This window comes from Myiozetetes cayanensis, unplaced genomic scaffold, assembly GCF_022539395.1.
Source record: "Myiozetetes cayanensis isolate MyiCay16 unplaced genomic scaffold, myiCay2020 scf1, whole genome shotgun sequence".
NCBI lineage: Eukaryota > Metazoa > Chordata > Aves > Passeriformes > Tyrannidae > Myiozetetes > Myiozetetes cayanensis.
In genome coordinates, this window is record NW_026086604.1 from 143,332,645 (window position 1) to 143,354,288 (window position 21,644).

General features: G+C 40.5%; 1 protein-coding gene across 1 annotated transcript in view; it reads left to right on the top strand.

Annotated features, from left to right (window-relative positions):
• The window catches only part of CNPY1 (canopy FGF signaling regulator 1), a 68,683-nt gene that overhangs the window by 42,466 nt on the left and 4,573 nt on the right, over positions 1-21,644 (top strand). Inside the window, exons 3-5 of the mRNA XM_050335890.1 lie at positions 11,799-11,836; positions 13,022-13,076; positions 13,699-13,795. Coding sequence (XP_050191847.1) covers positions 11,799-11,836; positions 13,022-13,076; positions 13,699-13,795 — 190 coding nt within the window. The remainder of the gene's footprint in view (positions 1-11,798; positions 11,837-13,021; positions 13,077-13,698; positions 13,796-21,644) is intronic.

Below are 21,644 nucleotides of genomic sequence, written 5' to 3' on the forward strand. Positions count from 1 at the left end.
TCAGTTTTCTGAAGAAGGAGCTCAAAGCTGTTGAAGAAAAAGGTTCCACTGACACAAATGGGGATTTCCAAGAGAGGGCACCGGAGCCAGCTGGACAGACCCAACCTTCCAGAGATAAAATCAGAACCAAGTAAATGCCAAAATCAAACTCACAGGTACTAAAACCTGTGTCTTTTCTCTTCCAGTTGCATCTCTACTGGCACCAGCCCCATACCTCTGCACACACTGGGACACTAACATCCCATTTTTATCATTCAGCCACCATGCAACATTCCCTTTTAAATATAATGTTGGTGATAAGAAAGCCCAGACTGGCTATATTTATCTCCAAGTTTCTCTAGAAAATAAATGTGATTTATCCTCATTTGTCTCAAGCTTGTAAAAATGCTAGGTCTCATAAAGTCCTCAGGAAAGCCCACAAATCCATGAACACTTCAGGAACACACCTACCAAAAATCTTGTGTTTCTTAATCTCACTCCTTTACCTACATATTTTTAAATATTATGGTTTTAAATGAGAGAAAATCCCAGAGAAAACATCTGTATAACATGAAGATCAGAGTAGAGAATATAGTTGTAGAACTTAAAGGCATTTTCCCAAAAAGGTTGTAATTATCCTTAAAAAGGGCATAAAACCCCCAGGAAGCCCAGATATAAATATACACTACAGAAGAATTAAAAGCATGTTAAGGTAATAAACATAGAAGTATCCAATGACCTGATCTGGCTCCCATCAGATTAAATGGAGAGTACTATTGATGTCAATGGGAAGGGATCCTGATTTATCCTTAGGGTGACAGGGGTGGAGGAACAGTTGTTCAAATCATTGATCATGGAAAACTGGTCACAGTTCACTGCAGATGGTAAAAGTTGGTATCAATTCCTTGTGTTTTATGCTACCTCTCCCTGTGATTTTGGGTGTCTGGCTGTTTTACACAACTTTATAATGGCACATCTTTTTTTCTCTTTAAGTATTTGATTAATTTCTTGATTTTAACATATTGAGATAGTTTTAAGGAAATTTTTTTCACTTGACTGAGGTTTTTTTAAAGGGTAATTGCAGTTACATTTCCCAACAACTGCTTCTTCACTGAAAGAGGCAAGACGATCTTTTAAAACCACTGACCATCCAGCATCTCCCATCAAAATGCATTTTAAAATGGCACCACCAGTTATTACAGTTTAGGCCACAACTCCAGGAACCCACCAGAGAAATGCAGGATTTTAGTGTGGAAGTGACTCATGGGGCACTGTGGTCAAAGGGGATGGGAAACCCCTTTTCCCCAAATGGGTTGAATGGAGCCAGGAGCTGGCCTGGCTCTGAGCCAGGGGATGTCAAAATCCTTCAGGAACCTGCTGCTTTTTAAATTGACCAAAGGAAGGGCTTCTCTCAATAGGTCTAGGTCAGCAGAATTGGAATGGAAAAGGTGGTTTCCAAGAAAAAGCTCCCAGACATTGCTGAAACACCCTGATGTCTTCAGTCGTGGTCAGACCTTCTGGGTAATAGTTTGGGCATTTTTACCAGTGAGCTATAAGACCAGGAATGGCAGTTGTTTTTCCAATTCTTTTTTGTTTTTTTTTCTTTTTTTTAATTGCATGTTAAGAATTAAGTCTAGCCAGGACCCACGTCCTCATAGATCTGTCTGGGGAACCATTATCTCACGGGCTGTATGAGTCCCTGCCGCTCATGCTGCAATGGATTTGGCAAAAAGAGGTGATTTGGAAAAGAAACGCTCCAGAGAAATTAAGCCCTTTTATACAGGTAATCAACTGAAGTGAGTGAAAGGGCTTTTCCTCCCGAGAGCTCCTCGCCCTAGTGGAAGTGATTCTATAGATGCTATTTTGAAAGCATGTCATATCCATTGTGTTTTGAAACATTTAATTATTTGTGACTCCCTTCAGCGTGGGAGCCTTTCCTCGGCAGTGCTAGGTGGGGTAATAGCTCCTAATCATCTCCTGGATGTCGCGTGGAGTCTGTTGCTGTGGGATGGGGAATCGGTGACGGAAGGATATTTGGGGGTTGGGTGCCTGGGGTTCAACACAGATTTAAGCTCATGGTATTTAGCTCATGGCACACAGGTGTGCCTGGTTTTATATCATGGTTTTCTGTGTGCAATTATCCCCATTAATTTGCATTTGCTTTGAAAACAAATGACTTTGGTATTTATAGATTTGTATGCACTTTTGCTGTAGGAGAGCACTCATAAATGCTTAGAGTAATCTGGAAAAGTTACACAGCTGTATCTAAGGCGCTATCAAATGTATCCTTAGAGCAGATGGCTCATAAAAATATGCATGTGCTTGGAATATTTGAATCCACCATCCCTAGAAACATTCTAGAAACGAAGCTAGAAATTAGAAAGGCTTAACTGTAGAAAATTAGGATTATTTCAAGAAACCAACTGCTCTCCACATTTTTTTTTAACCAAAATAATATCCAACTTTATCAAATACCTTCATGCACTGAACGGAAAAACAGCCAGACTTTTCCTACCAGCTGTACACAAGGGATGCTTCAGGAACAACCATCCCCCCTAAAGATAAAAACAGAAACTGGTTCTTATTGTTAATTTCCCTACGTGTATAAACATTTCTCAGTGTTTAAGTAAAATCAGCTCTTAGTTTTCTGCGGAATGGGGGTTAACTCCCTGGAGAAAGGCAGGGAGTCCCAACTAGTGGCTGGAAGGAGCTGACCTTTGGTACCTGTAAGTGCAGCAGAGAGGCGGCCGCTCCTGCCAGCTGGGGTGATAATCCCCTTTGCCTCTGGTAAGCGATAGCTGATAAGTCTGCACAGAATTACTTGGTGATGTTTATTTATCAGCTGGGGCTCTTTTCACCACCAAGTTAATCAGAGACAATTTTTGGGCAGTAGAAAAGCCTTATTTAGATTGCTCACAGGTGAGGTTATGAATTTCCACTGGCTGCCTCTGGGCAGGTGTGCAGGTAGATCTGTAGGAGGGCAGCTCTAAATGTTAGCAATAGGATTCTTTTGGAGAAAGAAGAAGTGAAAACCCACCACAACTTCAGCATTCCTGGAATACCTTTCACAGATGCTAAATGCCCTTGTTTTTGTTCGGACTGACTGAAGGAAGAGGCAGTATCTGGTTTTCTCATGGCTGCTGGGTTGCTGGTGATGCTCATTGGGGCAGCACTGAGGAGGCCCATGACTTCTGTGCTACAAGCATGCCAGCTTTGTCATCTACAGCTGTCTCTTGTAGAAGGCAGAAGCAGGGCTGTGAAGCTGGAGCACACTCTGCTTTCCCTAGTTTTGAGCAGGATTTATGCCATACAAGACGTAGGCTGGAACTGTGCATTGCCGTAGAAAATCTGGTGTAAAATACATAAATCACCGGAGCAGTCAGTTGTTCTTCTCTGTGCAGAGCTCACCTGGATCACCTGTGCTCTTGATCCATCACTCAGATAGACCTAAACTACTTTTAGATGCCCTTTCTCAGGATGGGCACACTCACAGATATTTTGTGCTACAGAATTGGATTGAGGCTCTTCTGGATCTTCTGCATCCAGTGCACTTAGATAACCTCTATAAGCATGATACAAATATTTAAGCACACATAGGTGTATGATACATGTAGTTAAGCACTAGATTCACACTTCTGTCCCACTCAAGTAAAAGGATTAATGCTTTGAAGCATTGACTGTAAGTGTAGAATAACATGACCCTGTGAAATGTTTTAAAACAAACCCAAATGGACAATTTGCCATGTCTCTGTAATACTTTGTGACCCAGCAATATCTTTGAAGTAAACCTCCTGCTTACTTCTTGTATCCTGGACATGCAAAAGCAGTGCAGCAACTGATAGCTCTATTAAGAAATAAAAAAGAAACCATCCAGGGCTGTCTTTCTTTAGTAAGTTTTTTCTTTTCTGTCTGCTAATTTATGATTCTCTCCTCAAAAGTCTTATGTCACTGGGCTAGGGTGTCTTAACAGAGCTTTCTCAGGTAGTGAAAGGGTGTATTGCCTTCTGTCCAGAGATAGGAAAGGGAAAAAAATCTGTTGCTCTTGACTGAGGACAGGCAATGTCACCTGAAGCTCCTGTCCCCAAGGACTGTGGGATGTATTTCATCATTCCTTGCACATGTGGGAAGATGCACATGGGACCCTGAGAACAGAAATGCCCTGCTGTAGTGGAGGGCTCAGTAAATGGGGCAATAAGAAGTGGCCCTTGTGCCAGGGCCAGGGGTATGTAAGTAGCTTCAGCCACAAGTGGAGTGAGTGAGGACGGAGTAGTCAGAGGAGACAAAAAATCCACCCCCTGAGGTAAAATGGAGAGCTCTAGACTGGGCAATATCCATGCTACTAACGTCACATTAGAGGCTATTTTAGGTGAAAATGAAACTGCATTAGCTGAGACCCCAAGCAAAGAGAAAAGTATATAGGAGCCACCATTTACATGGAGACCTGTTTCCTGTCTTTCCAACCCATTGTACTCACAGGGGGATGAGTGTTGGCAGCAGAGGACAGCCAGAGATAAGCAGTGTGTACAGCTGGTGGCTCCAGCTCTGAGGTAAGCTGGAATGGGATTCACCAATCCACATCCCTACTGATGCTGGGGAGACACAGAGCAGCTTAAACCTACCCCAGCCTCAATCACTGCTGTGATAGTGAGGGCAAAAAACAGGGATTTCAGATGAAATCTAAGCAGGAGCCTAGGTTAACTGTAACTCGAAGTCATGGCCAGATGGTTACCATCCAACAGAGGAATAATGAAGGTATTAAGGTTAATTTAACAGGCTTAAGTCTATAGGTGGTCTTAGAGAGCTGCAGCCAAGTAGCTGAAACCTGCCACCCTTTACTTGCCCTGGGAGAGTGCAAGAAGCAGCAGTGGATGGAGGCTCGTGTGATACTCCCAGTGCAGGTTCAGTGCTGCGGAGGATGTGGAGGATTTCCCCAGGGAGCAGGGGGGGAGGCTGAAGACCTGCCATTCTGAGCAGAGAGTGCAGGGCAGAGACAGACAGAGGAGTTTAAGAAACTCTGAGCTTTTAGCTATGGAAATCTATGAAGCATAGAAATTGTCCACAGATTAGAAAATTTTATCTACTCTCATGTATAAGGCCAGTTGAAAATTTCCAGCGGGGTTTCCCTTTATCAGTGTTATTTCCTGTGCTCCAGTCTCAGCCTGTCCCCTGACAGGCATGTTGCTGCTTTAAAATTACAACTTTAATAGACCAGTGAGAAGAATTCGCTGTTCTATTTTGAACACCAGGGAGCAGGAACCCTTTTGACTCACCCACTCTCAGGGAGGGAAAAAGAGGTTTGAGAAGTCCGGGGTGTCATCCCCAGGGACACGGTGGCCTAGGAGGTGTCAGTGGGGAGCATTATCCCTTAGCTGAGAACCAATGGCTCCAGGGATGCAGTTACTCAGCTCAGATCTGTATCTCATGGGAATCCCAGCAAGCCAGCACTTCATCTTTGCTTTCTTTCCCTCAGTAAAATTCCATTATATACTCTCCAGTAGCGAGGTTTCCCGTGGAGGGTGAAGTCCATCCATGCACTCCAAAAAGTGGTGTTCACCTCCAGCCTGACCTCCTCAGCCCTTCACCCCACAGACCCTCCCAGCTGTTCCCTCCAAGGAGCTGGCCCAAGCCCAAGCCCAGCAGCATGAACAGCTGTATTTCAGTGCCTGAGACGGTGCCTGTTGAGTCTGATAGCCCACACGTGGCCAAGGGGTCTGAACACTTAAACCTTCTCCAGCACAATAGATTATCAAACTTAGTTTTATTGCATATTTTCTTTCCTTTGCTGAGTGCTCAGTCACATATATGAGTTGTTCCCAGTTTCTCTGCTCAGCCAACTTTTCCTAACAATATCCAGCATCCCTTGCAGGCAGCCCTTCCTTAGGAGAGCTCAATTCGCCTGAGGAACGGGTGGGAAAGGATGATCAAAGCACATGGGTTCCTCCTCAGATTCTTTTTGCTTTCTGAGTTTATCCAGTCAGCATTTGAGTGCATTTGAGTCCACCCTGCAGAGCTAGGGAGGAATAAGGCCCTTTGTTTGCTTGTTGCTAAAGCACCTTACTTCTAATTAACAGAGTGATTTAATTAACATTAGGCAGAATCCGCCTGGTTTTGTTCCCTTAGGGGATAAGGGGAGGATAGCAGGCAAGGCAAACAGGTAACATCCTCTTCTGACACTAATTCTCCAGGGCACGGTCCTGATTTCTGAAGGCTGCTCCAGGCTATCTCCTCCAGATGCTTTGAATCTAAGGAAGAAATAAAAAAACGGAGTGTGAATAAAGTTCACATTTGGGGAGAAAGGTTGGCTTTGACTGACTATTTGTTTCCTCAAATGGTGGTGGGAAGCAGAGGCAGTTTCTGAGAGATCACAGACAACTTCTGGACAGCTTAGAGCAGAACTTGGAAAAACAAACTCGGTGATTTTTATTTTTCTTTAATTTCAGCTGAAAATGGCGTGTACAATGTTATTCTTTTCTGCCATGCTGAGATCCTCATTATTCAGAGGAATAAGCACTTGCTGCTGCAGGTTTTAAGTGTATGGATCAGAGAAGTGATAACGGACAGCTACAGGTACCAGTCAGGTGTCCACCCAGACCTGGGTATGATGGATTTATAATAAGCTACACAAAGCAAGACAAGTTTATAATATACTCACAGCAATATATTCATTGCCTTTGTTAAGTGTGGGTTTGTCAGATTTTTGGCATTGCAGAGAGCATCTCTGAGAAGCGCAGGGCCAGAAGTATTTCAGTGTGGCACAAAGAAATGAAATATTTCCTAGGTAGCCTCAGCCTGGCTGCATTTCGGGTTATCTTCTGCCTCCCCTCTCCAGTGACCTGTCAGGGCACTTACTGTGATCGTGCTTCGTTTTGGTTTGGTTAAATCTGCTGCTTTAATCAGCACTTCTGATTTTTTTCTTGATGTGTTGATACTGATTACTGTTGGGGTGGGGGGGAAAGATGCCCTTCTCTGAATGCAACGCTAGAGCAAAATATCCTGTCTTTATTATTTTCAGTTAATATTAGACTGAATAGTGCAACTTTGGCACAGTCTAAAGTGCGAACAAGGCGAATTAGACGAGAGATTACGCATTTTTGGCATTCTGGCATAAGCTAAAATAATTTAAGCTTTGTCTTTGGTGGTGGTCTTAAAGCAAATGGAATGTGAAGGTGGAATTCAGGACCAGCTCTAGCATATCCTGGTGTGAATTTCTTTCTTTAGAAGAGAGTGTTTAATTCCACATATTAACATGTTGGGCTATTTTACTAAAAGTGAAGTTACGCTGATTAGTTACACTACAGAAGCTAAAGTATGTACATCTGCTTGAAGCAGGCATTTAATGGCAGGAATAATGGCTAACTTTGCTCATGTAACATTTCACTTTAAGCATCTCGAGATGCACATAACTGACGCTACAGCTGGGAGAGGTTTTTATTTTAATTTATTTTTATTTTCTTTTAAATAAGCAGAATTCAAATCGTTTATTTTTAAAGTTACTTCCTCCCCTCAGATCGCAGGAATTTCACCTCCTTCCTTATCACAAGAATTTAATCCCCTTCCTTGCCAAAATGAACTGTCCTTCTCCTAAAATAAAACTATGATGAATGGGACTAGAAAGGTAAATTCTTAAACTTTCTTTTCAAATGTGCCATTACACAACAAAATTCCCGGTATTGATTAAGCCCAGGTGGTCTGCTCACCCAGCAAACAGATATTTTACAAAGCTTTATTATGCCTCATTAGAATTCAGTCCTTTAGAAGATTTCTAATTATATTGTCTAATAAAACTAAACCTTCGAAGCTATTTGCATATTATATGAAGAAATCTCATACAACAAACTCACAGTGGATTCAATTAACATAATAGCTAATTATATATCCCATCAGCCTTTAGAGTAGCTCAGCATTCATGTTGCTCCTGTTTTAGCCTAGAGCAAAGGAGGTTTGAATTTTCACTTCTAAATATTGACTTTTAACTAATATCAAAAATGATTTGAACACTTTTGTGGATGAAAAGATAATGATTAAACTACATGAAACATTTTAAAAGACTTGTTTCCAAGTCATTGAAACAATTCCTGTTTAAACCTAAGCCTTTCCATCTTATCCACTCTGAGTCTGTCCATATTTTATAAAAAAAAGACCAGATAGGTCTAATTATTTTGACAAATGTTTGATTGACAGCTTGGTTATTTTGAAACTGCCTATTTCCTGCACTTACATTTTGTATATTTTTCATTGCATTTTGTAATGCAATTGTATTCTTGGCCAGTTGTATTTATCAAGCAAGAAATTTAGGACTAGATTAACAGAGACATAGTAATGAACAGGCATTTGAGCACCCTATAATTGACTGTTATTAAGGTGTTGTCACAGCAGTCTGTAATGAATTCTCTTGTTTTCTTTTGAAATTGGATGAGATATTCTGGGTAAAAAAAAAAAAGAAAAAGAAAAAAATCCCACCGCAACACAAAAACAAATGCAAAAGTTTCCTCAAACCTTAAAAAAAAAAAAGAGCTCCAAAGAAACAAAGCCTTCTCCCCCCCTTTTTAAAGATTTCAAATGATTTGAAGGTGCTTCCAATTTTGAAATGCTCGGTAGAAAAAGCAGCGAGGGAAGGAGCAAATTTAGTGACTTATTTGAAAACTTTAAAAGAAAAATTGTATATTCATTAACCTACTCGTCAAATGTAATGAAAAACCTGCTGGATATCATATTTATGTTTTTACGCAAGATAGAAGATAAAGTTTGTTGCTGAGTAAATGGTTTTCTCCCATTACAATGATGGCTGCCTTTTCATTCATATTTTAATGAGGTTAGTATCTCTGAGACAGCTTTTTCGGGGTGGAGGCCCATGTCTCCGGTACAATTACAATAGGAGTTGCTTTATTGACAAGTACTATTCAAAATCTTCACAGTATAGAAAGAAAGGCTTTAGTTTTCCACCACTTGTCCAAATACTTATTCCTCTCCTACTATTAAAACACTTTCAGAAAGAGCACTCTCAACTTCCTAGAGCCCTGCACACCGGGCAGAGCACAGCCCAGCACAAAAATACTTCACTAAAATTCAAGTTGCATTTATCTCTGCAAAAATTTCCCTCATTAAAACCCAACAAGTAGACACCAAAATTTAACAGACTGGCCTGGCAGCTTCTGCATCCATAGATTTACAAGAAACATGCTCAGATAACAGTAGTTCCTACCTGAAGTGTGAATCTGACTCCAACCAAATGAGGGAAGGCAAAGTTATGCAGAGGTTGAGCATCCAATATATCCTTTATTAAACAGAAACTAAAAACAAGTAAATCTAACTTTTGGCAATTTTTGGCTATTTTTATTCATCTTCTTTGTGTATATGCTATCTCTCCAATATTTTTCATTACATTTTCATGGAGTACAGCCCAAATCTAAATATGATGCTAAATATAAGCCTGAACCCCATCACATAGGTGCCAGTACGTGTACAGAAACCTCCTTGTGCGTCCAAAAGAAAGCACACTCAGCAAAACCCTTTCTGTAAGTTTGTGGGGATTGACACATGAGTTTTGAGGGTTCGTTCTCGTTGTCAGATGTTGATTATGATTTCTTCCAGGCTGGTCCTTGTTTGTGCTGCACATCATAATGTTCAGGAGGTATGAGTACCCTGTGTTTGTGTAGGGTACCCTGCAGCATCCATGGGCTTTGACTCAGCCACACTCAATGCTTTCCTGACCAGCCAGGAAGCTGCAGGGGATATGAACTAAACACTTGAATATTGGTTGGAGTACAGACATGAAAAATATCTTTTTATTTTTCCAGAATTTGCAGAGTGAAACCCTCCCACTGATGATACAGGATCACTCTACGTGAAAAGAAATAGACAAGAAAAGTGGATTTCCCACTCAACTAACTTAAATTACTGTCCTGGGCATAGCCTAGAAGGGGGACAAAATTTAGTGCAATTTATTGCTATAGCAGTCAGATTGCAAAGAAAGAAAATCCCACCCAAAGCAACACTGACCTCAACAGAACTGATGCCAGGGCAGGAATTAGACTGTACGGTCGAATCTCACCTTTTGTCGTAAGGGCTATAAAACCTTCCTCCCACATTCACAGCTTTTTTTATTTTCTACCTTCAGAAACTGCCACATATTTCTTGGTTTTCTGGGGGAAAGTGTTTGCTCTGTACCTGGGTTGCCAGAGACTCTGCACTCTCTATGCCGGCGGGAGGAAGAAGCGGCAGAGTTTGAGTTTGGAGCACAAGTTTCAAACACCACAAGTTTCTGCCACCACTACATATTTTTTCAGTTTGTGAGACATTGTGTTTTCCTGAAGGAAAAAAAATAATAAAATATTTGCATCCCGGTAGATGAGATGGAATTTTAATAACAAAATGTGGGGTTTGTATGAGACTGTCTTTCCTGTAAAATAAGTCATGCTGCCCTACAAACAGGATTGGGAGCAAAAAGCTGCCGTCGTCTTATTATATTTTTTGTCCTCTTTTTTTACTAGGCACTTTTTTTGTGTTTCCCAGACTTTTTTTTTTTTTTTTAGTCACTTTTTTGCTCTTCCCAGGTTTCATAAAAAGTAGATTCCCCATCCGTATGTGACCGGGGGAGGGAGGGATTTCATAATGGGCCCTGGTGCAAGAAGAAGACGAAGGGGGACAGAGAGGAAAAAAACCCTCTAAGCTTTAATTTTAATTCTCCTGCCTTTATTTATCTGATTTGTGGCCAGATGGTGGTGAAGCAAGGCAACCCCTTTGTGCAAATGAAGCCCACATGTGAAAGTCCTTCTGTAATGTAATCATTGAGACCGGAAGGGTTCATACTGTGTCTGAAAAGAGACAATGGAGCCGGGATATATCAACATCGCCGAAATCGAGTTCATTTGCGATGCAGGCCCTTTGACTATGGTTGTCATGAAAACTTCCTACTTTGATCAGCAGAGGGTGGAGAGAAAAAGAAGAAGAAGGAAAAAAAAAAAAAAGTCTTCTAAAGGGGCAGGGATGCAGCGCGGGTGTTTGCTGTGCACTTGGCTCCGGTTCACGCCCCTTTCCGGAAGACGCAACAGGGAGAGGAGCATCTTGCACCTTGACCTGTCTAGACAGGGCGCGAAGTTTGGTTTGTTTTTTTTTTTTTTTTTGTCCCCGTTTCCAAGGGCGAGGGTTGCTCTTTGACCCCCACCACCAGCGGTGGTGGCTCTCAGGGCGTAGGTAGTGGACAGAGGTTTCCTGCTGAATTCTCGCCGCGGCCGGGAGGGAAGGGGATGGACAAAGACACGGACCAGCTGTTCGGAAATAAAGCTGAAATAGTAGAACCTGGGAGAAGCTAGGTTTCGTAAGCTATTATTTTCTGCACAAAACCCCTGGGAGGTATTAAACAGCTGCATCTGAGCTGGCGAGCAGCGGCTAAAAGACAGAGCAACAACTGAGAGCCCGGGACTTTTGCAAACTCCGCTTCAACCAGAGAAACAAGTGGCTGGAGCACCAAGGGCTTTCATGGCCCGAAACATCCGCCACCGCCGGCCGTGTCCCTTCGCCGCGGTCTCTTCGGGCTGCCGGGAGGTTCCAAACTGGGAGGCTGGCTGCTGGAGGAGGGCGAGGGGCGCGAGGGGCGCGGTGGGTGTGAGCTGGAAGGGTCGGCGCAGGTTCTCCAGGGCCACCTTAGCTGGAGCTGACGTTTTTAATTACGTGTGTAATGTAATGTGTCAACGGTTCTGCATAGCGAGAGGGATGCTCTTTTTTTCCTCTTTCTGCGATCTAACCGGGCATTATCTGTATGAAGTGTGGGGGTTTTGGTGATATAACAGGCAAAAAAAATCAATTTCTTCCTCCATGAGGTTCCTTTAGCTGAGTCAGAGAGCAACTTAACAGAGTTGTTGGGACAGAAAAGGAGCTGGGATAGATTTGCTCCTAGGCGAGGGGAGAAAAATCTATGCAGATTACAAAAAAAAAAAAAAAAAAAAAGCAGTGTTTAATCTGATGCTTAAAAAGCTTTGCAATTTGGGGTAGGCCAACACAACGAACGAGTAACCTTTTATTTTCCAGCCAAAGCTGTGTCAGTGTGCCCACCCTTTCTCGTCACTAGCAAATTCATGCAGATCGTGCCTTGTTTTAAGATTCTTGCCATATTTTAACGTACTCCATCCTGGTTGCTCACAAAAACCAGCTGAGTATTTGGTGATAACACTGCATTTTGTCAGATGCTTTATAACGTTATTTGGAAATGTTTTTGGATCTATTTAGGGCTTCATAAATATGAATAAAGCATTTACAAAAGGCACGCCACTTGCAGAAGTAACCCACGGATTAGACCAGCTGCTTTATACGTTACAGGTTTCCTAAACTTCGGCAGTTCGAAATTACATTTTACTCATGGATATTTTTTTTTTAAGTGATTAAATATAAATCGGCATTTCCCAGAAAAAAAAATCTCTGCTGATTTATGTGCAGGAAATAAGGGAATTGTACTAGTGGCTAAAGTCCAGATTGCTAACTGGAGTTTCAAATATTTATGGACAAATTAGGGGAGGAGGGGAGGGATGTCATCTTTTTTTTTTTTTCTTAGGCCTTTTGGCATAGGGATGAGTTTTTCTCAGCTAATTCTGCTAAAAACAACAAGGGCTCTGTCTGGCTTTGTGCCAGTGCCTTCATATACATATATATTTTTTAAATTTTTTTTTTTTTAGTGTTTTTGGGGTTTCTTTTTTTTTTTTTTTTTTAACTATTGTGAAAAGTGTGCAGAAAAAAAAAAAGACTCCCAAAAAAGCCAGAGGGTTGTGCTGGCCATTGCCTTTTGAGCAGTTTGGAACTTGAAAGAAGCAGGGGAGTGAGGCAGCAAGGAGCACAGGCACAGCTCTCGATCACTGCCAGCTCATGGTTATTGCGTGTCCTGGCAGGTATTGCTTTGATTTTTCAGTCAAGCACAGCAAAGAACCTTTTTCTGTCTGTCTGTCTGTCTGTCTGTCTGTGTACTGAGCATGACTTCCAGCAAGCAGATTTTATTTCAGTATGGTTTTTCTCCACCCATGTTAAAGGGCTTCCCCTTGTTTATGGGTTGAAGGCTAGATTCTGGAAACAGGAATTGCCTCTTAATATGCACCCTGACTTCTTACAAGGTGCCAAACACCAGGCTGGGTGGTGTACCCCCTTGGACCTGCCCTCACCCACCCCTCCTGGTGGGGCAGAGATCCATTTTGTGGCAGTGAGGTGAATTCCCAGCAGCTCCCTAAATGCTGGGGTGAGGGGGAGCTCAGCAGCTCAGTGCTGTCGACTGCTCTATCTGCACTGAAATCAGAGCTGCATCTGCAAGGCCAGAGAGCTGTCTTTATGGCACATCGTGACCACTAATATCAGACTACAAAATGGGCTTGTTTTATTTAAATTTCGAGTGCCTCCTCCACGAGTCCATGTTGAAAGGGGCGGGGGGTGTGGGGTCGGGTGTCCCTAACCAAGTAAAATGCCTTTTGGAGGGGCTTGCCGCCTCCCCCCCTCAGTCCATGAATGTGGTTTTGAAACAACAGTGAGGCTGGGCATGAAGTTTAAGTAATATTTGGTAGCATGAATTCTTGGGCATTCCCCATTCATCCCCACGCTGTGTAGGGCAGGGAGAGCAGAGCGAGCCGGGGGCTCCTTGCAGCCGCCCTGCTGATTTCTAGCTAAAAAAAAATAAAATAAAAAAAGAAAAAAAAAGGCACAGTACAAGTATCCTCCTTTTTTTTTTTTTTTTCATCCTTACAGTGGGAAAGTATCGTAGAGGAGTATGAAGATGAAATATTCTCACTTATCGCCCAAGAGGCAGACTATCTAGCTGACAAGCTGTGCAGTGAAAAATCAGGTACTGTGTCTGATGTAACATGTGCTCTCTCTACAGCCGTGTGGGGTTGGGTGTTTTTTTCAAACCCAGCGTACTGCTTTGGAGGAGAAGTGGGCTATGTTGAATAAGCAATGACACTACATGGCTTTTAAAGAGAAGAAAAAACCAAAACAAACCAAAACAAAGCAAAACTCCCCTTTCTTAAAGGCCTTTAATTCTTTTAATTCTTTCGTGCATATTAATGCAGCATAATTTGAGCATCCCAGCTAACGTGGTGTTTTTCCTCATGGTGTTACATGGTTTTTTTTGCTCCTTGTGTGTCTGCGCTGTCACTTCCAGGTCAGAAATGAAACTAACCCTCTTGCAACAAAATACAGGCATTTGTTTCTCCTGTTTAATTGCTAATTGCAGCCACTAAACTGAACTGTGAGACATGAGAGGGCAGGGTTAGAAATGTGTTGTTCATTTTTAGGTGAACTCTTCACTGCCATCAGACAAGAGTTGTCCTTAGAAGGGCTGGTCAGCCAAATGCCATCACCTGCTAGGGAGAACGTATTTTATAAATGTTTGATGTTTTCTTTCTCTGCAAATTATATAACTCCAAATAAGTAAAGCCTCTTTTCAATAACCTTATTTAAGATCTTCCTCCATTCCTCTATTTCTCTCTGTCATTTTCAGTGTGGGTGTTTTTTTGTAATTTTTATTTTTATTTCTGAATCTAAAAAGAGTATAAGGCACTAAGTACTCTAAGATTTTAAATGAAAGGGGGTTATCCTTCCTCAACGTGCTGCCTTTAGTGCAGGAATATTATGCATGAAAATATTGATCTCTGAATCAATGCTTGTAAATATTGGCGGGGGGTTGTTTGAGATTTAAAGGCTGTAACCATTACCTGGGATGTGAGAAACAGGGCTCATAAAAAGTACTAGAAGTTGGAAAAGAAGTTGTTAGGAATAAGTTTGTATACTTTAAAGTGTCAGAGTATTTGTAATACTTATTGAAAACACATGATCTGGAGCACTGGAGAACTCCATCTGTAATGCCACAAAGTTCTCTCTTATAATCTTCCTGGACAAATAATCTCCAGAAAATAAACTTTCCAGAACAAATTTGATTTATTACAGGTATTTCTTCTTTGTCATCTCTGCCATGATAGAGCTACTTTCGGTTGTGACAGAACAGACACAAAGAGTAGCAAATTATTTAGAAAACAACATACTTCCTCCAAAATGGACGACAGGGTTTCTGGTAGTGGGTTTTGCACAGAAAAACTTTCTGGGCATTTTGGAAACAAAACCCAGAGCAGTCTGTTGGACGGTGTAGAAAAATCATCATCTTCCAGAGTGATTTTCTCAGAGAAGAGGAGATGAGGATGAATGCTCTCTCCTCCTCGGGTCCCCTCATAGCAGCCTCTAACCCTTTTGGAGAACAAACTGCAGTTTAGTGCATCTTCAGGAACTCTGTAAAAATATTTTCTGAAGACACAGGAAAAATATTGATGTCAAAACCCACGCTGTTAAAAATCTCTTTTTAATTTTTTTTTTTCGTGGATATGCTCAAAAACTTTCACTTCCCCTCTCTCCTCCATTTAAAAATCACATTTTGGGTTTAAAACCAACACTGTGTGCTCATCCAGCCTTCTTACATCAAAAAGATAATTTCCTCCCTTCTGGCAGACGAGATTGCTGTAACTGCACGTTCGCCTCCTTCACACAAATAACCCCCTGCATATGAGCAGGGCTGCTCTTCCTGACTATAAATAGTGGTCCACAGAGGGGAAAGTAGTTTAGTTTTCTTCCTGGCAATTAGCGCAGATAAACAAGCTTCCATTTAGTAAACAGAAGTATAAGTCCTCAACGTTGCAAATATAGGATGCTTGCAAAAGCGGCAGGAACACTACAGAGGATGCTGAGCTACCTTGGCATGAAAATAAGGACAAGAAATTAATCTGCCATTTGCCGTATCACCCCATTGCCCTTTTAAAAAATGTTAGTATGACAAAGAATAAAGACGAAAAAAAAAGCCACTGAGAGGGTTTTTTTTTTTAAATCTAATTCGCTCTACATATAAAGTGGGATGAAAATAAATGTATTAAATTGAATTTAAGATAATGAATACATGTTTTCATAAACTCTGCAGCAGGCAGGAGATGGCAGAGGAGCACAGTAATACCTGACAGAGCAGGAAAGTGCCTGTCTATGTTTTTCCAGGGAAAATAAATTCAGACACCGGTGGCATTGGAAATGGCGAGTCTTCGAATTTGTGTCAGGCTTCACGCCAGCCACGCAGCACCAACATATAACTTACCAAAGCCTCCAACTCACAGAACACAATGAGACTTATATTATTAGGTCTTATCTATCTTACAACGGCAATTTTCATTAATACGTTATATTAAAGCAATATTACACTCTTATCACCCTACTGTAAATTATTGGCTCTTTTTATTCAGAGCTCCGTGTGTTCATTCAGAATGGCATTTTTAACTTTTTTTTTTTTTTTTTTCCTAAATTATCATACTAAGCGACAGAAACAGTATAGAAAACCTCTCCACAGGCCGGTTGCAGATTTTGATGCCGTGCAGGAGGGGAAAAAAAAAAAACCAAAACCAAAACCAAACCAAGTCAGTGATGTATTCATTTCATTATCATGCTTTTAATTTTGTTTTAAAAGTCTACGTATGTGAACATGGCTTATTTCTTGTGGGCCATTGCGGACTTAATACTGGTGTAATCAAACCCTTTTTATACTGTGCTATGGCAAAATAATAAGGGTTTGCAGTTTTCTCTCAGCCTACCAACATGACATTAGTGAAAGTCCCATGTTATGGTAAGAGAACCCCTTCTCTGCAAGTCCCGTTCAGTACATTTCTTTAATTCTAATATCATAGCAGACTTTTTTTTTTTTTTAATGGCTACTAGAGGTGGATGTTTCTTGTTTGATTAAAAAGTGGGAAACTTCAATAAAGTCTTTTAGCATGATCAAACCGTTTGATATTTACAAGCATAGATCCACTCACTGTCATGTATTCTTTGATCACGCAAAAAGTCTCAGTGCTAGACAGGCAGGCCAAACCTGCTGAGATGCACCTTCAGATCCTCTACTATTTTTACAAGCTTAAAAAAAAGTCTAAAAGTTAATTTTTGAGGAGATTAGCCTTTTTTTTATTATTTCCCCCCCCTCCCCAAACAGGAGGTGCCAGTTGCTGGTCAGCCCAATGGAATAACAGAGATTTTTTTTTTTTTAATTGCCCTTTAATTTTCTTTGCTGCTTGTAATAATTTTCTGTGTGCTCTTTCTGGACTTAGGTGTATTTTTAGTTGTAATAGTTGGTGCTCAGTGCCATGCCAGCAGCATTTCATTCAGGGTTAAATGGAGTTATGTGAAGGCCAGTAAGAAGCCAGAAGCCAGTAAAAGCTTGTGGTAGTGTACAGACCAGAGCCAACTGACTTATAAGTGGAAAATAATTTAACACCACATATTTTATGGGTGCTGAAAGCTACTGGTTAAGTAACAACAGGACTTCTCCTACATAATTTTATTTTTATGTGCTCACAGCTATAAAATGTTCTGTTTGGTTAAAATCTTCCAGTCCCCATTTTATCTTAGAAGTGACTTATCCCATGTGTTTCTTTACTTAGCTGTTTGCCAAGTTTGACTATAATTTAGGCACCCGATGTTGAGTTATAGAAAAGTGAAACAAAACGCTCTTATTCAACTGCAAAGAAATCCAGAAGTCTCTTTCTGCACAATTATCACTCAAACTATTGTGTTTTTGCAAACTGATACTTTCTAGGAGGCTCATTCCCAGTGAGAACTACTCTCCTGGAGAGTTTAACAAAGCTAGCAGCTACATCAATTAAAAGCAACTAAAATGTCTGTTATGGGTATGTGCAGATTATTAAACTACCATTAAACCATTTACCACTTACCTTAACACTCTCTGCAAGATTATGGTTAATAAAGGCAATAAATGGGGTGCGAAGCTGTGGTTTAACACTGCCCCAGCACTCCGGAATTACATATTTTCTCACATTTTTCTCCCCGTGCAACTAGGAAAAAGAACAGTGAAGAAAAGAGCAGAGATTAGCTTTTGCAACCCTGCCCTGCAATAGGATTTATGAGCACAGATTTCCCCAAATACTACAAGGGATTGAAGGATCCCTATCGGTGGGGTTTACTAAAGAGCTGGGCTGTGTCACTCCTTGTTTTAAAATACAAAGTTTGATCCAAAAAAAGTCAGATTTTAGCTGCAGCAACAAGGCTATACTGGGAAGACAGGGGAAAGTGAATTTAAACACTAACATAGTCCCCTCTGGAGATAGAGATGGGATATTTTCTATGTTTATTGGTGTCTTGGGGTGCAGTATGCTGGGGTCTGTTCTCCAAGGCCAATCTGTGACCAACCCTGTCACCAGCAAGTGCCCAAAGCCAGATGTGAAACACACCTGGGCAGCGACAGGTTCACCATAAAAGCTTGGGTGCTTTCCAGGTGGTTTTCTAGCAGCTGTTTCTCCATAAATTGTGTTTATGTGATGTAAAAATCATTAGAGAACCCGGTATCGTGGGGTAGTTTTTAGTTCAAATGAGCGAGAGTTTTCAGGACTTTGCAAAAATGCCGTCTCATGTGGGCATGCACGAGTCGTGTCCGTGCCCTGTATGGGAAGAGTTGGACACTCAAGTATTTAAGACATTTGAGGATAGGAATTGAGAATAGATTGCTTCATTCTGTTTTTTAAAGATCCTTCTTAATCTGTTTCAAAGAGTGTATCTGAAAGAGCATGACTCGCTGTCAGTGTGTCATGGTTATGCCTCACGCTGTTCCTCCTTTCTGATTTATTGCCCAAAGTTGTTTAACATGCTCTAATTTTCAACTTAACACATCCAGTGGTGGAAGTGCTTCAAGAAGAAAACCTGCTTTTTTCTAGTTTGAAAAACATGTATTTTTAATTAAAGGAGCAGGTACTTTCAGCAAAGCGTTACTGTGCAGGACATCAGTAAATCACAGGGAACTTTTCCTTCCTTAGGTGGCTGAGCAAAGGCTACTGCTCACAAAGGTTATAGAAAAGATCAGCTCCTGATTTCAGACTGAAATAAGGGGAAAACACCACTTTTCTCCTTGTGTTATCAGTTTTTGCCATTGTAATATCTCTACTGGTTTCTACTTTTAAATGTGCCTGCACTCCCTAGTCTTATTATTATCATTATTTTAACAGTTTTTCTGTTTCTGATATTTTGACGTGATATGTGGAGACATTTTGGTGAGAATGTGGAGTGTATTGGGAAATTGGGTATTCTAACTTATTTGTGTGCTTGGGTTTTTATTTACCCCAAGGTATTCATCTCAGTTGTGCCGATTTTCACAAAATCGACATCTGATTGTCACAGAGTGGAGTCTGTAAAAACTGAACTGCCTTTTCCAGCAGAAAAAGATTACTAAAATAATTTCAACAAACTTATTATTTTTTCATATGTGTAACAAATGATCTTTTCATTTGTATTTCCAGACCAGAAAGAGTTCAGAGTTTATAGCTAGGAGCTGCAAAGTTTCTGCCGCTGTTGTTGAGATGACGATGGGAAACTTTCCAAATATTTGTCCTTTTAAAGGTGAAATAACTTAGTGGAATGTGTGCAGTTTTCTTAAAACAAGCCATTACTTTAAAATTTCCATATCAAAGTCTTACTGATACAGATATAAGGGTTCGCTCAACCTGAGCATTACTAGTGTAATAACTTTTTTTTAATTAAAGCTTTCTTGCTGGAGAAATGGCGAAAAACATCAAAATATTCCTGACAGAGGTTATGCCTTTCATCACTGGGGTGAGGGTTTTTTTGTCCAAAATATTTACTAATCAGTATAAAATATTTGGTCATAAATCTCACCCAGAGCTGGGACTCGGCTCAGGTTGTTGCTTTGTCCCCAGAAGTGGGAGAATATCTACTTCAGGCTCCAATACTCTATGAAATCACTCTTTAAAAAGACATTAACTACTTAGCTGTGGTTTTAAGCTAACAAGGTTAGTTCATTCAAAGCAGTAGAATATTTAGAGTAAAAGTAGGCTTTGTAGCAAAGAAAAAGTTCTGAAAATGCACAGGTCACCTTTGCAGATTTAGTAACCATCGAAGAATATAAAATGATGAATCATATTGTGGAGAAAAAAAACCCTCTCTGATTAAAAATCTGTTAATAAGTCATAATTTTAAAGTTTATTTGTGGATTTCTACGATATTTCTAAAGTTAAATATTTCAACAATAACATCCCTCAGTGTGTGTAAATTGTTGGAGCTTCACAGGAGCCATTAGAGCAGTGCTGATTTAAGAGTTTAACATCTGGTCCCCTAAATCTGTTACACAAAGATTTGTTGTCTGGTTTAATGCTTTTAAAAAGAATGAAGCTTTTGCTAAAGGTAGAATATTTGCTGCCATATCTTACTGACAGACCAATTTTACAGAATACTTCATCAAAGTTATAATTTGAGTATCATGGAGCAGCTATGCTATATAAAATGGAAATAATGCCTTCAGTATTTAAGGAAGACTTTCTTCACACTTAATCCAATTCAACACCTTCTTTCATGTGTATGTAAACAGAGATTTTTAAAGAAACTTTCAAATATTTGAACTCCTTTTTATTTCATTCTGCTTCCAAACAGCCAATTTATGCTGGGATGGGTTCTTCAGTGTGGATACTGAGCTCACCTCATGTGCAAAACCTACAGTCAGCGGGCTGCGACTAAAGTCTGAGAGCAGGAAAATGTTTCTTATATGTTTGCACATAAAACTAAGATATATGTGTTTTGAACTAATGAGAAAGGTTTGGATTCCGGTCCTATTTCTGTTCTGTGAAATCTGTTGATTTGTGAGTGGTCCTAAAATACAGATTTGTCTCAAAGTGTGTTTAAAAAAACGTATATTACCAGGTCATGTAAAAGGAACACAGGTGCTTGGAATCTGTGCAGCTATGGTGAAGTCTACTTTTAATTATATGGTTTTTTCCCCAAAAAATTTAGAAGGGTTTTGCCTCTGTCCATCATCATCTTCTTATCATTCAACACGAAAAACACATAAAAGTAACAAAGAAAATTGCTTTTTTGGGAGAACAGCGTGCTACAAATGGCCAACCATTATCAAAAAGTCAAAATAAACAAACTTAGACGGCAACAGGGGGTATTTTTTCCTTTCCTTTTTTTTTTTTTTTTAATAATAAAGGGAACTTCCAAGCTTTCTGTAACAGCAACTGGTAAATTATTTCAGGTGGGTATGTTAGAGTTTCCTTCTCTGCCTTTTTAAAATTTGAGTGGGATCTTGTGCTTTATTTGATATGCTCCCAAAACTGATCGCAATCATGCTGTATAAAAGACCTCCTGAGTAATCTGACCAGGTTGTTTTACTGAGCATCAAGTCCTCACCATTCATCCAACCTCTGCAGTTGCTGTGGTTTGTGCTGAGAAAACACTACGAGATGATAGTAGTGAGATAGATGTCCCTCAGAAGGAAGGTCTTTCTTTAAAATATGATTTTCACACTCACACATTTACAATCTGTCTTTGGATTTCACAGTGAAAAACTGCCAGAGAATTTTGGTCTCTCTTCCTTTTTTTGCATCAGTGTTAAGATATGGGCCAGATTCATCCCTGTATCACCCCAGTCTTATCCTGGTGAAACCTGGGTACAGCTGGAGTAATACTGTAGTGGACCACATCTGATATGTACTTCCTCCAGCCTTGGGCATCTATTTTTGGGGTAAATTCTCAGACCGATATCATTTTATTGAAACAGATAATGAGAAGCAAACTTAGTATTTGTGAGGCCCCTTGTGAAGCCAAAACTATCTTGGGTTCAGTAAGGTGTGCTCAGTCTAAAAAACGAT